The sequence below is a fragment of the Pleurodeles waltl genome, chromosome 7, assembly GCF_031143425.1.
Source record: "Pleurodeles waltl isolate 20211129_DDA chromosome 7, aPleWal1.hap1.20221129, whole genome shotgun sequence".
Lineage (NCBI taxonomy): Eukaryota > Metazoa > Chordata > Amphibia > Caudata > Salamandridae > Pleurodeles > Pleurodeles waltl.
Genome location: NC_090446.1, coordinates 1,511,613,885 through 1,511,633,011, shown reverse-complemented (window position 1 = coordinate 1,511,633,011; position 19,127 = coordinate 1,511,613,885). Strand labels below are relative to the sequence as shown.

The 19,127-nt window shown below is 44.6% G+C and overlaps 1 protein-coding gene across 1 annotated transcript in view; it reads right to left on the bottom strand.

The window, feature by feature from the left end:
* LOC138247456 (phospholipase A2 inhibitor and Ly6/PLAUR domain-containing protein-like) overlaps positions 1 to 17,705 on the bottom strand; it is a 32,012-nt gene extending 14,307 nt beyond the window's left edge. Inside the window, exons 1-2 of the mRNA XM_069202081.1 lie at positions 17,588 to 17,705; positions 4,605 to 4,724 (exon numbers count right to left, since the gene is read on the bottom strand). Of these exons, the coding sequence (XP_069058182.1) occupies positions 4,605 to 4,724; positions 17,588 to 17,639 (172 nt within the window). The 5' untranslated portion in view covers positions 17,640 to 17,705. The remainder of the gene's footprint in view (positions 1 to 4,604; positions 4,725 to 17,587) is intronic.
* Positions 17,706 to 19,127: the final 1,422 nt, after the last annotated feature.

The following is a 19,127-nucleotide window of genomic DNA, read 5'->3' as shown; positions in this document are numbered from 1 at the left end:
CTCCATGTCTGTGACTGCTTTTTAAATAAAGCAGTTTTTTAATTTTATTTTGCAGACCGTTTTCCTTAAAGGAAAACGAGTTGCAAAAAAAAAAATAACAAAACCATTTGGTTTCTTTTTTTCAGAGTAGGCAGTGGTCCATTGTACCACTGCCTGCTCTGAAAAAACCTTTTGGGCAACAGTGTGACACTGGTGGTACCTGCAAATTGCTTTGCGACCGCATTCGTGGTCACAAAGCAATTTAGCATAGCGATGCGAGTCGCAAATAGGAAGGGAACACCCCTTCCTATTTGCGAGTCGCATTCACAATTTGCGAGTCGGTACCGACTCACAAATTGTGAATGTGCATCGCAAAAGGCTTTTTGCATTGCACAAACTGCACAAAGTTTGCACCATGCAAAAAGCTTTCTACATCTGGCCCTAAATACACTCCTATTGTGCAAAGTAAAGTAGATGTGCTGCTTTGCTCTGCAGATTTCTATCCAGAGCATTGGAGAAATCAGACAATATAAGGAATCAAAATACTGCTCAGAGATCCATTCTTCTTGCTCTCATTAGGGGATCGGAAGACAGCATCTTAGATGAAGAGTAACAGTACACCGTCCATGTTAGGTGATGTCCAGATGTCAATGGTGTGAACAAATAATTTTCATTAGAACTGGTACTAGGTAGCACTTTGAAAAGTGCATGTTTGAATGTTGCACACAAACAATTGGTTTTATTTAGCTTTCAGAAAATCATTGAAATTCACCATCTCCAGCCACAGACTCTCTCTGTACGTGAAGTAACAAGCTAATTGTTGGCTGCATAATTGAAAGGTTATGAGCTAAAGAGGCCCTCACTGCGCTAGAAATGCTGGATTTCCCATGTTTCTGCCCAGTGAAAACGTTATCTATCAGTTTTTTTTATATATTAAATGCACATTGGAGTTTTGCATTTAATATTGAATTAAGATTGTAATTCAACCTAAGCTTTTACTTTCTATAATGATAAACTTGACATGTAAATTAATATATAAAATGCGAAACTAGAAGAAGTCTAACTGTGCATATTTTTCAGTAATGGTTTTGGCTGATTATTTAAACCCCTGATCCACTTTACTGTAAACCGTAACCTTTATTGTTTATATTGTTAGTACTTAAAGGGAGTGATTATAAAGGTAGCTCTTTGGGAGTGGAGCTTGGTCACTACTAAAATGCCTCCTCTTCATCAGAGGTCTGCGGTGCCTGCCATTCAAGTGTGCATTCCCCAAAAACCTTTAGGGATACCTGGCAGCTCTGCAGAAGCTTGTGGACTGGCTCAGATCTAGGGGGCAAGATGTTTAAAAACATACTGCTAGCTGGGGTCTAGGGTACATGCCAACTGTCCTATCTGCGGAAAGATCTGCCCCCATCGCCGGCCCCTACACCATACCCAGAACCGTGTCTACGGTAACCCTCACAGCACTGGTGGTCAGTACCCATGGATGCATTTGAGTGTGCCATCTTCGCTCTACTGTAGTCACCATCTCACTGATGACACTTGGATTACCTACAAATGTTAAAGCCACATCGACCCAGCACAAGAGCTGGCCGCCCAGGCCTAGAGGTTGCAGTTCTTCACTTATACTGCCCTCATGGCATGGAACATGAAGACAGTTGTGCAAGATGAATGGTACCCTACTTGCCTCTCTTTACAGCCCAGTGCTACTTATACTGTGCTCGTCCTCTTAGTTGTTGGATGCCGACAGAGGATTGAAGGCAGAAACAGTCCCTCTATGATTTTAGGCACAAAGCAACAGCCAACTTGTAATGAGGAGAATTGTAATGGCTCTCAGTACTAAAGTTTTGTGTCAGAAAAGAGGAATTGCTTTATTCATATGTGAATACCAAAAATGTCCCTGTGGTTCTGAAGGTACCTTTTATGTGATTTCATCTTCAAAAAGAAGAGACTCTATTTTTTGGAGCATCCATCTATCGTGCAGCGGAAATATGTACTGTACACTACCACAAGCCATCTCCAGGCCATTTAAGGATACTTGCTCATGATTGCAAAAACTATTTTATGGAACATGCTTTCCACACATATTTTTTTTTTCATGCAGTATATGTCAGAATGCAAGCTTTAAGTAACTATAATGATGGTCACTGTACTGAAAGCTATATAGCATGCTGTTTATGCAACAGTATATCTCTGTTAATTGGCTTTTTTGCAAAACCCTGCTTGCCCTGGACTGTGACCCTCCTCCACATTGGTGGTCAGATGGCATATACTTCTCAAGACTACCATTAGCTGGTTGTCCCTTGGGAGAAACTTTCATTACATTTTCCCTTAATAGAAATAGGATTACTCTTTCCTATAACACGGCCTGTATCTTTCCTTACCAGTCTCCCCTATTCATTCCTTTTATGCCTGTCCCTTGTATGCTTTTTCTTAAGCTCTGGTGTTTCAGTGTCTTCCTTCAAGATCCATAAAACTGTGTGCTTCTTAACTAAATTAAGGGCTTTCTGTCGTTCATGCAGACACTCTTGTTGGCCAGAAAGGCCTCCCTAGAGGGCATCACAATGAGACCTAGTTTGAGTGAAACTAAAATTAAACTCTCAATGGACCTTCCCCAGAATGAGAAATCAGGAATGTGACATGGAAGTATAACAGTAGAACTGTGATCTTGGAGAAGAAGTTCGGTCTCAAAACACTCTTCACATCCAGAGTCGAATAGATCTTTTTCCAACTTAAGTGGGTGCATTGTGAGCAAGTAGATAAATCATGTCACTTCTTGCCGCACAACTGAAAAAAGTTTAGAGGCAACTCCACAATTCCACTTACGAGTGATAGCAAGATTTATCTCACAGAATGAGCTGACATTTTAAAAGTCTTTGCTTCCTTTTTTGAGTTGCCTCTCTAATTCTGACCTGAAGAGGCTTCTGCAGCTGAAGAGGCTTTCCTACCCAATCTCAAGCTACCAACTGTTTGAGATGATGCTTTGCTATTATTGAACCAGCAAATTTAAGTTTGAGGTAATCTTCAAAGGCATCAAGGATATGGTCACCGGTAAAGCCTCTGCAGATGACAACATCCAAGGTAAATATAACAAAACAACTAAGGCTCAATGCACTCCACTGCAGTACAAGTTTTTTTAAATATGTGGAAGACAGTGGCTCACTTGAACCATAGCAGAGTTCAACAATGCATTTATTTCTCTTCTCCCCAAAATGGAGAAAGATCCCATGCTCTGCATCTATTTCTATCCAACTCTGCTCATGCTAAAACATTAGCCAAGGCTCCAGGGAACAGATTGTGTCCATGAATCACACATGTGTTTTGTACCTGGTATGTACTTCAAGGATTCCTTTACGTACATTCTTCAGTCCTCTGTTGGACATGGTGAATGACCCACAGGAAGTTGTGGCACTCTCATTAAATGCACAGACAGTCTTTTAGCACCGTGAAAGGGATTACTTATTTAGAAGTGGGACTGGACTAGGAATTTGTCTGAAAAGCAGCTTGGCTGTACACTTGTGTGGAGAATTCTACTGCAATTTGTTTGAGGTTCATAGAGTTGCATACTGTGATACAATAATTGAATCTGTTGAATTGGTTACATTACACTGGTTAAATTATTTAACCAAAGTTCAGAGACAATGTAACAATGATTTATTTGAAGTCAATCATTGTTACATTGAGTTGAAGTCACTAAATGTCACAAGTTCAAGGTGTAAACAAAGACATTGATTGCAAATAAATTATTAAATATTAACAATGATTATCTTTACCATGCAGCTGAGAACTAGTCCTTCCAGTTAAAACAAAGCTATCCTCACAGCCTGATACACATAATATATTAGGTGGAAAAATATGTAGTCACAACAGCCCTCTGCCTCTGAGAGGTTGGGTTTCAGTATTGACAAGTAGCAGTGGAGCAAGCCCCTCCTAGAGCTCTGCAATAAGGGAGGGTGACGTGGTGTAGTGATTGCTAATATGGGACTGACTCAGCCCCAGCCCTTCGATTCTTTCAGCAGCCCTGGTCTGTAGTACAAACTCCACAGTCTTGCTCATTGCCTGTTCACTTCTGATTAGTCACTTGGTCATTTTCTGAGAGGTAATTGTGAGTGCATGGGCCAAAATGATTAAACTAAACCAACTCCATCTTGTAATAATTACATGAGCGCATTGCTGCAGCTCTATCACAAGCATAGGCTTCATCTTGACCAACAATTAAAATTGGTACTTTGCAGAACTCAGCTACTGACAGCATGGAAAGGCAAGGGAGTTAGATATGGTGTTTTTTGTGATCAGTGTTTATCAAGGGCGCTCCTGATGGTGAAGCATAAGCAGTTTTCCTAACATTATTGATTGTACCAGGAGGGAGATGTTAGATGGATAATGAATAAACAACTGTTCTCCTTGCTTGAGAACCAAGCTGCAGGGTTCTTTTCCACTGCTGGAGAAGGGTGTATATCTTTTCTTAGAATGTATGTGTCAGAGTTTGCATGAGCATCAACTCGGTGTGAGTCATTCAGCTGAATTAACTTTTCTCTCAAAGAACAATCCTGCTAATGAATTAAAGTTAAGAACTCAGCATAGACTTGATACCATGAAGAGGCCTTCAAATATCAAACACATACCAAGGTTGTACTCTGACATTGTAGTGCTGCAGCTTTCCACAGTCTGGTCACAGGTCACCAGCTCACCAGAGCAGTCCATGCTGCTTCGATCACTGCAGACTTCACACTCAATAGCATTTCCTAAAAATATAATAATAATAATAATAATAATAATAATAATAATAATAATAATAATAATAATAATAATAATAATGATAATAATAATAATACTAATAACAATAATAATAATTATTATAATAATATCAACAATAGAAAATACCCTTACAGGCTTAAAATGTCAAATAAAGTATGCAAAACAGGAAGCAACAAACTGTGCGTAGTTCCTGAGTTTAGGCGGAGAGCAGCTCCTTTATATGGAGCATCCTACAAAACCAGTTACACTCTGAATCTGCTCACCTCAAACGTATTTTTTTCTATCAGAGTTTTAAGCATAGGATTATCTCAGTGCTATCTATGCGGCGCTACAAAGGGACAAAGCGTATGTTTTGCGTGATGCCAAAACTCCTCAAACTTAGAAAGAATTGTGTTGTGCACCTAGGGCCCAATTCACAAAGGTAAACTTTAACCAAAAGTCCAAGTTCAGACCAAAAGTCTAAACTTAGACTAAAAGTCTAACTTTACTACCAGTAAAGTGTTACTTTAGGTCTACGTCAAGTCTACATTTAGACAAAAATCTAAATTTAGACATGAAGTCTAACTTTGCTAGTAGTAAACCTTTGCTCTAAGTTTAGCTTTGTGAATCACAAGCCAGAGAACCTACTGTGAAAGTTAGACTTTTGGTCTAAGTTTAGACTTTTGTTCTAAACTTAGGGCTCGATTCACAAAGGTAAACCTAGACCAAAAGCCTAAATTTAGACCAAAGTCTAACTTAACTAGTTGTAAAGTTAAAGTCTAACTTTACTAGTTGTAAAGTTAGACGTTTGGTGTAAATTTAAACTTTTGGTCTAAACTTAGATCAAACGTTTAACTTTACTACTAGTAAAGCTAGACTTTAGGTTTAAACTTTGCAAGTGAAGATGCATAGACATCATTATCTCATTGTGAACGTTCATTCCACTGCTTGCCCCTCGGCTCTATACTGGTACTGTGAGTCTGCGGCTCTGTTTGCCTCTCATCAGACCTGGAATATATTAGTGTGAGTTCAAAGCGATTTGTTTTGCCAATGCTTGTTTGTAGAGTAGTTTTAAACAAACAAATAATTTTACAAAAAATCTGCCTACCGGAGGAAAAGTAAATGTATATTATAAGGTAGCACAAAACTGTACACCTTGATAAATGACCCATTGGATACAACTATTAACCAAAGTTATTCACCATAAATGTAGTAAAATTAACTAGATGCATGAATTGCATTTTCTGGTATTGTCGCTCATTTATATATGGTTTTAGCCAATTACATCAGGACTTAGATTGTGTCTGAATAAGAGCTGACAATAGAATAGCCTTCAAAGAGATTTTGCAGCATTGTACATATTATGTCTATATCAGTTAGTTCTAGGTAATCACTTGGATTTGTAAGTAGAGGTGTCTTAAACAGACCCTGGATATCTGTATTATCACAGCCACAGTTGTATGTAATGTTATGCTGTCTTCTCTGCTGAAGCCAGGGTTGCAGGGTGGCGTAGCAGATCACACTTGCCCTGTGGGTGGCGCACAAAGGAGCCCGCGTCTAGCTAGTGCATGGGGTGAGGGGCGGCCAGACATGCTGAAATTCCCCCAAATTTATCCAGCTCACCCGGAAGCATGGGCCCTAGCAAGGAGCAGGTAGCTCTCAGCACATACGGGGAAATTGTCGGTCAGCCCTTAATGGTGTACCAGAACTTTAGCAACCATGCTCTCGCCAAGGGTTGTGCAATATGTGGTGACTCCACTCCGGGAGTGGGGCAAGGGTCTGTTGAGCAGGGGGCTGTAGTAACCCCGTTATGGTGCATGCAGGCAGGGCACTCAGGCTTGGGCCTGTAAGGTGTTAGTGAGGTAAGTGGTATTATTTTCTCAGAGCCAACTTGTTTGTTAAGGCATTGCACATCACGGAGTGACCCTGCCCAGCCAAAGGCTCTGCTGTTTACGGGGGCACATAGGACCACGGGATACATCCGTGTCTGATACACTAGGCCCGCTTAACGTTTCCCCCTCTCCAGTGAGTGTCCTCCAGTTGCTTCACTGGCAAACACTACATTCCTCACCAAACATTAAAAAAACAACCAGGTCCGATGAATGACAGAATAGACTCTCAGTATCAGTGAGGCAGCATTATCATCACACCACAAGTTCACTGACTTTTATGGAAGGCGCTGGGTCTTGCGGAAGATTGTAGATGGTATGTGGTCCGGTCTCCTTGTCCCACCTGCGGGTTATGGAGTCCGAAGGCCTGGCATCCAAGTGGGGTCAGCCTGACCTCTTGGAGTGGTAGGGATGCAACCTCCACTTCTTCACACTCCCCTTTGGGTGTGTGCACCACTGACATTAGTCGACGCTCCTCTTTCTCCTCCTTGACTTGATCTTCAGTTTGCCTCTGAAGGCAAATGCTTTTTAAAATGCTTGAAGTGTGATATGTTCCTTGTCACCACCTTGCCTCCCCTTCTAGTGGTTATCATCATTCCACACCACTGGGTGACTGTTCAGTGAGTCTGTTTGAATGGAAGTTGAATCTTACTGCTTGGTGTCGAATTACATTAAAAAGCATTAGCTACCCACATGGCAAAGAATTACTTTCAAAGCACTCTGCATTACCATTTAAGGCCCTCCATGGTATGGACCCAGAGTTTTCACACACTGGACTCGCTTTGTATTCCCCAGGATGATCACTCAGGTCCATGAACGCTAAACTCATTGTCGTCCCTAAATTCAAGGGGACCACTTGGGGAGGCCGGAGTTTCTTTCTCTTGGCTGCAAAAGTTTGGAATGCACTGCCTCTGAACATCAGGAATGCTCCTAATCTATTACAGTTTCCCAAGCAACTAAAGACCTGTCTATTTACATCTGCCTAAACAACTCCCTTGCTTACTCTTTTTATCAGCCTCCAGGTATCTGCTGAGCTTTTGAAAATCTTTAACATAACACAACATACCTTGCTTCCTGGGAACATGTTCCTAACCAGTACATGGTCACTTACTGGGATAGTTGAGGCCTTCGTGGCTCCATTCACTGGCCTTTTGTCTTCAGAGGGCTTCTTGGCTGTCTATTGTTGAGGGCCTCCACTAGGGGAAGTGTGGAATGGAGTTGGTGACCATGCATCCCATACTAAGGTGACCAGGAGCTCACCCGGCGGTTGTGTGAGGAGTCTGCCTTTACTCCTTCATGGATGGGTATATGGCCTATTCTAAGGGCTGTTGTTTAGCATGGGTGATTCAAATGACTTTTTTCAAAGACCTCATGAATCTTTCTAATTCATTGTTAGCTTGAGGCTATTGTGGATGACCTTCTTGATCTGATTGTTCAGCGATTGAAAGTATGTTGCTATCTCTTGCTCATGAAAAGGTGTACCATTGTCAGTTCAGAGTTCATTTAGGGGTCCGTAATTTATTTTTCCTTTGGAATGATTTTGATGGCTGATTGGGTGCTGGCAAACACTACCTCGAGTAGTCATCTATCAGGAAAAGGATATATCACCCATCGGGGAGGCATCCAAAGTCAAGACGTGCAGACCCACGGTTGTGTGGTCCAATTTCTGCAGGGTTTGCACAGGGTGACTGGGGGCCCAGTCACTTGATTCCATGGGAATGACCATACTGTTGGCTCTACAAGCTTGTCTATGTGGGGGAATCAGACCTTGCTGCGTAGCCGACTTTTCGTCTTCACCAACATGGGCAAGTTGGACAACCTGGGTGGTCAGGCTCACTGGGATGATAATCCGGTGGTCCAGCACCCATCTGGTTCTGTGGCCAGTTGTTGGTGTACCTGGTAGAAAGAGTGGAATATTCTCTGGGCTTAAGGTGGCTTGTGTGCCCAGTGTGTTTTTAGTGTTGCCCACTGCCCTTGGCGTGAGATTATTTTAGCATTTGCACAGGCACATTATTTTAGTTCTGGGCCTGAGGCCTGTGCCCTTTCACTTAGTTGCAAGTCATTTTTATTCCTCTTATTATTTTAGCAAAGCTTTATTTCAGTAGGGATGTTTTATTATTTTTATCAATTGTCCTTCCATGCAGAATGTTTTATTCATTTCTTTGCACAACATTTTCATTCTGTGCTCAAACCAAGGCTATACACGATATTTACCGGGTATTGCCAGTCCAAAGAGCACACTGTCTAAGCTACACAGAAAAGTACATGCTGTCACATCAGAGCAGTTCTGAGAACAACAGGTGTTTTAATTTAAAACACCACACTGCGCCCACCACATCAGAAGGGACATTCCAGCTGCTCATTGTTGTTGCAGTTTCTCCTGAGACGCTGCTTCTTCTCTTCATCCATGTGGGAGGACACCCAGCAGACCAACATACCTCTTCTCTACCTATAGGACAGGTATGACAATTGGGTTTCTTTCCAGGGACTAGGTGGTCAGACTAGGGCTAACACTGCTATTGCTCTCATGTAGAATCTTAGTGGTGCAGGTAGGGATTTTATATTCACTATTGTGACAGTATGTGGGACTTTTCCTCTGCTTCACTTTTCTAGTCACCAAACGAACAGTGTTGTGTTTCATTATCCTGTTAATCGCAATTCATGCTTTTTTTACAAAGAGTGCAGTTACTTCAATAAAACATATTGATCCAAATCCTGCTTCTGTTTTTGTCTTTCTGTGTATGAGAAGTGAGAGGAAGGGTTAAGATCCGTTCCACTACGACTTCCCTGAGGAGTCTGAAAGTGTCATGCGATAGGGTGCCACAAATCATCTTTACTTGTGTACTGGTGATGTGCTGCGAGCTAGCAGAAAGGGTTAGGACGACAGCTGTCATACAGTGTGGGACAAGACTCAGTAACCCATGCGCATTGGTGCTGCCGCCCAAAATCCAGCAGTCTCGTTCCTACAATGAAAGTCCTACAACACCCTGACCTGATTCCAGCGAGGGCCAGTTGTAGGCACTAGCCTGTGACAATGGCTTGGTATATTATTTCCCAAAGACACTGGTAACGTCTGGGATAATTCATTGACATTCCAAATGTATTCCTCCATTTCATTAGCTTCATCAGCTTCTTCTAGGTGGCACTCCAAGGCTGGCGTGACAGGTAGTCCGCAGGATTGCTGGTTCCTGGATAGTATTCCACTTTGAAGTCATATCCCTGTAGTTACAGCATCCATATCTCAATGCGAGGTGGTGGATTTGAGGAGCTGACCTGGAACAGAGGGATCAGTGGATTTTGGTCAATGATCACCATGAAGGTATGCCATACACATAGAGGTGGAAGTGCCACCCCCCAGTGTTTGGCAATCACCTCCTTTTTCAAACTGCCAGTAGCATTGCATGGTTGGTGTTAGTGACTGGTTGACATATGAAACTGATGCTCACTCTCCGCACTCTTGCTATTGTGTCAGCACTGCGCCAATGCCTTTTGGAGTAGCGCCCACTGCCAGGACTGTACGTCTGGAGGGGCTGAAGTGTCCCAGGGTGGTGTAGGCTAAGGGAGCATCTTTGTTAGCTTGAAAAGCTCACTCCGGCACCTCACCACATGTCCAGACTTGAGAAGATTTAGTGAGGTCTCACAGAGGTTGCGTGAGTGTAATCGGTCACAGTATGTAACCATCCCTGTCACGCACCTTGGTTGGGTCTTGGGCTACCTCTTTTGCAGAGAAGAAATTCACAAAGAAACTGATCCTCCACTTCATTAACTCACACTTGTCCTTGTGCATTGTGAGTCAAGCCTCATTTAATAATTGTAGTTCTGGTTTGTGGTGTTTTGACAGATATTGCATAAAAATGTTGTTGCTTTTTTTGACGACTCCAGGAAGCCAGCAGCATCTTCTGAATGGTGTTCTGAAACACCTCTGCAATGCTCAAAATGCAAAAGGTTAAGTGCTTATAGTGCTGTAATCCAACATGAGTAGAGAAGGTAGTTATGTTCCTGTATTGTTTGGCTAGAGTCAATTAGCCTGAACAGAGTTCAGCCTTAGAAAATCAACTGGCTCTGCTCAGTTCCCCAATCAGGTCATCAAATGTGGGGGTCAAGTGCCATTCACTTTGGATGGATGCATTTGGGAGTCTTATGTCCACACAGATGTGTACCTAACTGGGTGTCTTTAGTTTCCTTGTGACCACGATAGGAGACAGGGATAGGTGGGACCTGTGACTATCTCAAGGATGCCTGCTTTCTTGATTTTCTCCAGCTCTAGATCTAGCATCGTTTTCAGATTAAATGAAGCTTGGGAGTACCAGCTGTATGTATTTATCAATGTGGAGCATGAACGCTTTCCTCTTCATGCAGTTGATGCTCTTGAATAGGTTATGAAATTCCGCAAGAAAAATGGCAACCTAGAGCTCCAGCGGACCAAGCATTTTTACCTTCCTCTTGCATATTGCAGTTCCATCAGGGGGATTCTGCATTCTGTTGCAGACAATCAATCTCCCAACCGGGTATGCTGGGATATACTTGGTGTGTATTATGGCGTGCCCTTCCCAGCTTATTGACACCAGGGGGTCAGGTCTGCCACAGGTTGTGGCCTGCTGCAGCCAGAAGGAGCGCCACATTTGTCTGCACCTTCACAGTGCTGCGGAAGCTCTCTTTGTTGGCTGCTTCTCTGAGCAATTGGTGGTTGCCTTCAGGGGACAGTGTTTTACCTCTACTCTGCTTGTCCATATTGGAACGTGGACAGGGTCCTGTCGGGCAAATCAGTGTCCCGACGATGGTTGTCTTGTTGCCGGGGTAGTCGGCTGGTGTGTGCCTTGTGTCTCAGCTGTGGCCTTACAGCATTTGCTACTTCCTGCACTGCTCCGCTCATCTTAGCAGACCTGGCCAGGGCCTTCCATGGCTGTGGCATGCTGTGGTGAGACCGGCTTGTGTACACGTCAGTGGCATCATTATTCCTGGCCTGCTGGGGTGCAGGGAGCTCATCCTCCTCCGTTCTCTTCCTTGGCAGGGACCTGTTGAGGCCTGATACCACAGTTGAGCAGCTGGACTCTCTTACTCGGCTGAGGACCATGGGGTGCCTGTTAAGGAATTTTCAGTCCCTCCTTTGCTCTGCTAGCTGTGTCTAAGTCATATGGGAAGATATTTGCATCCTGCAGTGGGATCAGAACCTCTGCAGCTTCTTGACGCCTGGGTGGTACAATCTTGCTTCCTATAGGATGCTGTTGTCGTTGAATACTGACAACAAGGTGTTTACCAAGATCCTTGCTCAGAGGCTCCAGCCTCTTATGCAATATTTGGTTCCACCTCCTTCAATCTTTGCACGTTGATAGTGGTTCTCCATTGGGTTCATTCACAACTCCCATCAGATAATGTCCTGCTTGATGCTGTGAAAGCATTTCATTCCTTAGATTGGACATTCATGCTTGACGAGTAAAAACTTTTTGATGCTTATAAGCCTGTTGTACACTTCCTCCTGGACTAGAGTGTGTGAATAACTTATGCTCTACTCTATTTAGTGTGGGCAGAGGCACCCAGCAGGATGCCCCCTCTTCCCTTTAATTTTTGCTTTGGCCATTGAGCATCTGACTTGCTTTATCCTGGAATTTCACTTGCATCGTGGACTCTGTCTTGGCAGTCAATCCATAAGCTGCATGTTATACGAGATAACATCATATTGTATTTTCAGCACCCAGATGTTAACCTTGCCCCCATCGACTGTGACATTAGCCATTTTGGTGGGCATTTCAGGCTACAGATCAACTGGTCCAAATTAGAAATATTTCTGCTCACAGATGACTGCCCAGCTCTCTTGCTTGAGTACCCACTTCGTTAAAGTTCTGCTGGTGTTCATTACCTTGAAGAATGGGTCTCTCATGATCTCAATGACCTGATCCATTGGAAGTTTTGTACTGCCACAGGCAATCTTTTTGTTTGCATAGAATGTTGATACAGCTGCCATTATCGTTATTGGGGAAGATCCTGTTAGTCAAGATGGTGGTGCTCCCTAAATTTTTGTATTTATTTTCTAATAGCCCCTTGTACTTTTATCTTAAACTGAAGCAGGTCCTTTCCCTTCAGATATGGGGTGTGATCAGCCCAGAATCCACTTGGAGGTTCCTATATGCCTGCTTAATTTGGGTGGCCTTGCAATGCGCTTTCATACCGCTATCACTTCCATACTTGCCTTTTCTCCCTTTAGCGGATAACCCTATGCTCCCTTAGAGAGCCACAACATTTTTACACACCCTGGGTGATATTTTTGTAGACAGTATCATCACTTCTCAGCATGCCTTCTGCACCGACTGGGTTCGACTCCCCTTGCACCCTTTTCGCTACCTTACACTGCAGTCCGAGGTATGGCCAGCTCCTTCCAGCTTTCCTGGCGTACCCCCTCAGACCGCTCTTCTTACAGCCTACATGGAAAGGCCTGAGACAGGACACTCTGGCCCTCATTCTGACCTTGGCGGGCGGCGGAGGCCGCCCGCCAAAGTCCCGCCGTCAGGTTACCGTTCCGCGGTCGAAAGACCGCGGCGGTAATTCTGACTTTCCCGCTGGGCTGGCGGGCGGTCGCCTTCAGGCCGCCCGCCAGCCCAGCGGGAAAGAGGCTTCCACGATGAAGCCGGCTCGGAATCGAGCCGGCGGAGTGGAAGCTGTGCGACGGGTGCAGTTGCACCCGTCGCGTATTTCACTGTCTGCGCAGCAGACAGTGAAATACATTTAGGGGCCCTCTTACGGGGGCCCCTGCAATGCCCATGCCAGTGGCATGGGCACTGCAGGGGCCCCCAGGGGCCCCGCGACCCCCCCTACCGCCATCCGGATCCCGGCGGTCGGACCGCCGGGATCTGGATGGCGGTAGGGGGGGTCGGAATCCCCTCGGCGGCGCAGCAAGCTGCGCCGCCTTGGAGGATTCTATGGGGCGGCGGTACACTGGCGGGAGCCCGCCAGTGTTGCCGGTCCGACCGCGGCTTTACCGCCGCGGTCGGAATCCCCATTGGAGCACCGCCGGCCTGTCGGCGGTGCTCCCGCGGTCCTCCGCCCTGGCGGTCTTTGACCGCCAGGGTCAGAATGACCGTCTCTATCTTGATCACCCACAATAACTTTCTCACTGCCGGGTTGGATTCACTCCCTGAGGTTAAGCGCAAGTGAGAGGCATCCCTGGACTGCCAGCTCCTGGATAAGACATGGGCATATTGTTGCTCACAAATTAAGGACACCCCTTTTAATTATAAGCATAAGATCATCCATTTCAAATGTCTACATGAATATTACTACACACCTGTAGTAATCTTGCAGTTTAGCAATGACTCTACCAGTAAATGTTGCAGATGTGATCTTATTAAAGCTGACTTATTTCAAATGGCATAGCTCTGCCTTGGTATTGCTGTTTTTTGAGATGACACATTCTAGTCTATCCCTGCGATTCTCAACACTCCACTTTCCTCATCCCACCAGACTTCCTACCTGGGTGGCACGTCAACGTTGCCCCCCCGTAGCCCTCTTTGGGGCAGCTCACCTCTATTTTTTTTGTTTTGGCAAAGCAATGTGTCAATGGGGTCTGGTTGCAGAGGACTGTTCGCTATGCTAACAATGGTTACAAGATACCACCCACTGCCAGGATATGACTGATCAATACATTGAGTTGGTTCCCCCTTCCTCCCAAACCTTGGATACTTGGGCCCCTTTCAGGGAGTTCTTGCTCCCCACCACTGATCCTGAGCTCCTTACTCACAGCCAGAGAGTGCCTCTGCCCCTTTACCTTAAATGGCCTTCCCTCTGGGTCCTGCTCCTGTTTTGCTGCTGTGTACTGCAATCTACTTTGTGCTGTGACTTTTTTACTATAACTCATGTGTTTCTATGTTTTACAATCCTGTGTTGAATATGCGCTTTTGAGCTCTACTGCATAGTTTTCAATAAACAGAAAATGTTTATGCTTAGAAAGGTAATGGTCTGGCCTAGCCATAGGAATATAGTTAAACCTTGGCCCTTTTCAGTGTTGGCATTTTTGTCATTTTCTGATATGCATCAGCTGCCATGATTTTGATGAAGTCACCCATGGCAAATATGGCAGGGAGAGAGTATGGTCCTATTTGCATGTTACACTGGGATAGCGAATGTCTAGCATTGGCGGTACTGCCTATTGTTCAACACGGAGAGTATACTCAGCAATATCATCATTGTCCCTGTGTCCTGTGTTCATTGTCTTAGGTATGGCATCAACTGTTTGAGTTGGATTTCAGTTCCTGGAGAGCCTGCAGGCTCTTCCAAAGTCATCATATTTCCCACATGAGTTGCATTTCTTCCCTTTCGCTGGGTAGTCATTAGGTCTGTGTGTCGCTCCTCCACAGTAGTCACATGTCCGTGGAGCCTTTGACTTGTCCTGGCCTCTTTGAGGTAGTACTGTGTTGAGGGCTCCCCTGATGGCAAATGGCTCTAGGGTGGGGATGTTTGTCATTGGTGTGGGTGATATGTCCTTATGCTGGTAGATCATATCTCTAGGCTACTGCTGCCGTTCTGGGGGAAACTGCGCTTTCCTCTGTGTGGCTGTGGTTGTGTGCACAGTCTTAGGAGGCCTTCCATGCTTAATGGGTGTGTGTGTGTTTGTGTTTCTTACTAAAATATATATTTTTTTCTTTGTCTTACTGTGTGGCTGTGGAGGCTATGTCACTTGGACCTCCCTTTCACTTCCTTGATGAGCAGCACAAGCACCATCGGACCTACCTTGAACCAGTCAGCTGCAGTGCATGTGGTACAATGATGGGAGAACTACATCTTGATTCATCTGTTCTGCCAAGTGGGTTGGTGTAAAGCGTAGCTTCTTGGTGCGCCATGGCTACCTAGTTGCCAGTGTAATTGCTTTGGACTGGTGCATTCAGGCAGTCAGCTTTGGGCCTGTAGAGTGTAAGTATGGTGTGCAGTATTAATTACTCAGAGCCAACTTGATGGTTAAGGCACTGTGTGGCAGGGAGTACCCCACCCAGTCACAAGCTCTGCTATTTATTTACAGAGCATACATGACCCCGGGACACATCCATCTGTGTCTGATATAGATGGTCTGTCTAGCATTTCCCCCCTCAAGCTAAGGTCGCCCAGTTGCTCCAGGGGTGAACACTACTGGGGCAACCGTTAAGCATCAAATAAATGTACACCACAGATGTGTCCCTTCAGCAGCACAGATATTATTGCTAAGAGAAGTGCAGATGAAAACTAGCCAAAGGAAGGAAACCAGACAAAGGGAGTGGGGTTTGGAAACAATAGAGGCAAGGGGGTGCAGGGGAGAAAAGCAACATAAACAATGAGGGATTGGGGTGAGAGGGGAAGAAGCAACATTGACGACAACGGTGGATGGGGAAGAAACAACACAGATAACGGGGGGAGAGTGGGAGTGGAAGAAGCAACACTGACAATAGGGAAGGGGTAGAAGCAAAATGAACAAGAAGAAATTGCTAGGTGTAGATATTAGTGAAATAGCCCCGACACAGGACCATTTTTAAAAGCATAATAACATTAAATTAACTACACTTACTGTGTGAACTACCTTTTTAAGTACTTAAAATCTGTGAAATGTCATGGGCATTTACCAACACTGATGGGCAACATCAGAAGGCAGTGCCTAAATCCAGCTGTACCACAGGAGCCAATGGTTGAAAGGGTCTGTTCAAAGCCCCTTTCTGTATTTACATATATATGCATGTCTATATATATATATATATATATATATATATATATATATATATATATATATATGTTGTGTTTTATGTGTTGTGGGTTGGTGTTGTGTGCTTTATGCATAATAGCATGATAGCTCAGATTGGTGGTAGTAGTGAAGAGGGTCATCCTGGGCTTATCAGGAGGTAAAACTAAACTTCACGAAAGCAGATGTGCTATGTGTCATATAGGGGAGAGGTCCGCTTGGGATTAAAAGGAGGAGAACTATATTTTGTGTTTATAGGGGTATACCTCAGCTTGGTGCTAGTGGAAATATAATAGAGCTTGGGGTTAACAGTGGTAGAGCTCAGTTTGGCGTTAGCTGAAGTAGGACAGAGCTTGGCGTTAATAGGGGAGAGTTCATCTTGAAGTTAGTAGTGGAAGGGTTAGTTCAGCTTAGTGTTAGTGGGGTGGCACAGCATGGCGGTAGAGAGGGATAGACCAGCTTGCTTTTAGTCGCACAAGGACAGCTTAGTGTTAATAGATCGATAGCTGAGTCTAGTGTTGGAAGGGGAACAACTCAGCTTCTTATTCCTAGCGGGATAGCTCAACTTGGTGTTAATAGAGGAAGAGCTCACCTTAGTTCTAAAAGAGGAGAACTAAGCTTGGTGTTGGTTGTGAGAGAGCACATGTTTGTAGGGGAAGAACTCAGACTGATGTTAGTCATATGCTGCACTCTTCTGCCGTTTAGCTAGGTTCGCGCTATAGAAACACCAAATACATACATGCAGACCTACAGTTTAGGAAGCGAGAAGCCCGGCTTGTTAATACAGGGAGAGGTGAGCTTGGTGTTGGTAGTGGTGGAATGTTGGGCTTGTTATTATCAAAGGAGAGTGAGCATCTGGATGGTAGCAGTAGGAGAGTTTACTTTAGTTGAAGCAGTGGCAGAGAGGGGTTGATTTCAGTAGTCTTGAGTGCGCAAGTTAGCTCATCCTTTGGTTTAGGGATCTGGACTTGATTTGGTTTGATAGAGAGAAATCAGACTAGCTGCAGTTGATTACAAAAATTACCTTGGTGTTAATAGGAGAGAGATCAGATTGGTGTTACCAGCTTGGTTTAAAGTTTTATTGTGCCGTTCCTGCTTTGTTAAGGGTCAAAAAGTAAAGTCGAGTAGATGAATTACACAGCAAGCAAACAACAGTTTGATGACCCAAACCTTCTAGAAATATACATTTTTGTAAAAAATTAAAACAAAAACCACAAGGAAAGCTACTCATGTAAGGTTCAGAGTCTGCCTTACACATAGCTCTGTAAGCATCAGTTGATGGACTCACCTGCAGCTAAGAAAACCAAGAAGAGGTTGGCACCAACAGTAAAGGACGTCATGATGTCCAAGAGGATAGGGTTGGCTGTGCAGCTTTTGTGACTTGAGCTACTTCTGCTCTTTCTTCTCTTCTGGAGGTTCTAATTATACACAAGTCTCCTTATCTCAGGGTGGGTTTGAGGAGGTCACGTGACTCAGTCATGTTGATCTGGTTGGTCACATTTGGCCATCCTAACTCCCCCTTTCCTTCTCCACCACCTCCTGTTACTGATGACCTAATGCATCCTGGAGAATGACTCGAATGATGAGTGCTCCTGCATTAAGGTGCAGTTGGCTCGGCTCCATCTGGCCCCTGCTTCACTTTCCCAAGTAAAGTCTCTTAAAACCAGTCTTGATCCTGAGGCTATCCTCACCCCTCTTCAAAAATGAACTGTTCTCCAGGCCCCTCAGATTCAGGAGCCCTCATAGGCTGCGCAGTGAGTGCTGCTGCGTTCTCCTTACATAAGAGAAGAAGCCCCCAAGGAAGACTTAGCCCATTCCTGTTTGTGTCAGGATCAGTAAAATGTTGCCAATTCGCTGTGGCTCCTGTGGAAACAGCACTTAATTCAAAGAAATTTTTCATTCTACTCGCTGCCTTTAGGAACCCTCTCTGGATGATATATGTTTAATAATGCACTGGGATACATCTAAGTTCTGGTAACCAGGAAATGTTGTCATTCAGTAGCTCGGTCACCAAGTCCCTTGTGTTACATTTTTGTGACAGCTGAAAGGTTTGCTCTGTTACGGGCTGTTAACACTGTGCAGTATGGAGTGTTTATGTGAATGGGGAGAAGCGCTGTACAAACATGCTAACACTCATATTTTTCAACAATATTTTGCTCTTCAAGCACTATCAATCCATTATGAAAATAACATTTAATAGCTGTTTTCTTGCAATTAGGTGCTAGCGGCATCCAACTTCTATGGTGGACCCGGCAGGCCTGAGGAACCCAGAAGTGAAAGAACAGGAGCGTTTATTGTCTATGCCTCATGCCATGCAGTAAATAAAAAGATGCAAATATTCGGCCGGGGAGCCTGGGACCATAACTCCCAGCAGTGTGGTGGAAGGGCCACCAGAAACTGCTCCCGGAAGCGCATAAAATGAACTATTCAGACCCGGCAGCACAGGACGCAAGGTTTCGGCCAAGGATGCCGGACCCCAACTCCCAGCACTGACTATTAGGCCTGCTGTGCAGGATGCGCGTGCGGGCTGGGCCAAGACCAGGCCCCTTAGCCCCCCCATCCCTGTGAGAGGCTGGGCTGGGCCCATTCTCAGGGCCTCTCCCCATTAGGAGTGGAAGGCATTTCCATCTAAGTTGTGATTGTTTATACATTATATATTATACATCATATATCGTCACGGTCAAAGGGAAGGATCAGGGATAAAACACAGCGCCCAGGGACTGAGCACCACTCACTCTCTGACTCCTTTTCAGCAAGGGCAGTCGGGGTGGTTGCTAAGGAAATTGATCTAGCTGAGCGTCGTTTGTTGATTTGTGTGAGCCAAGCTA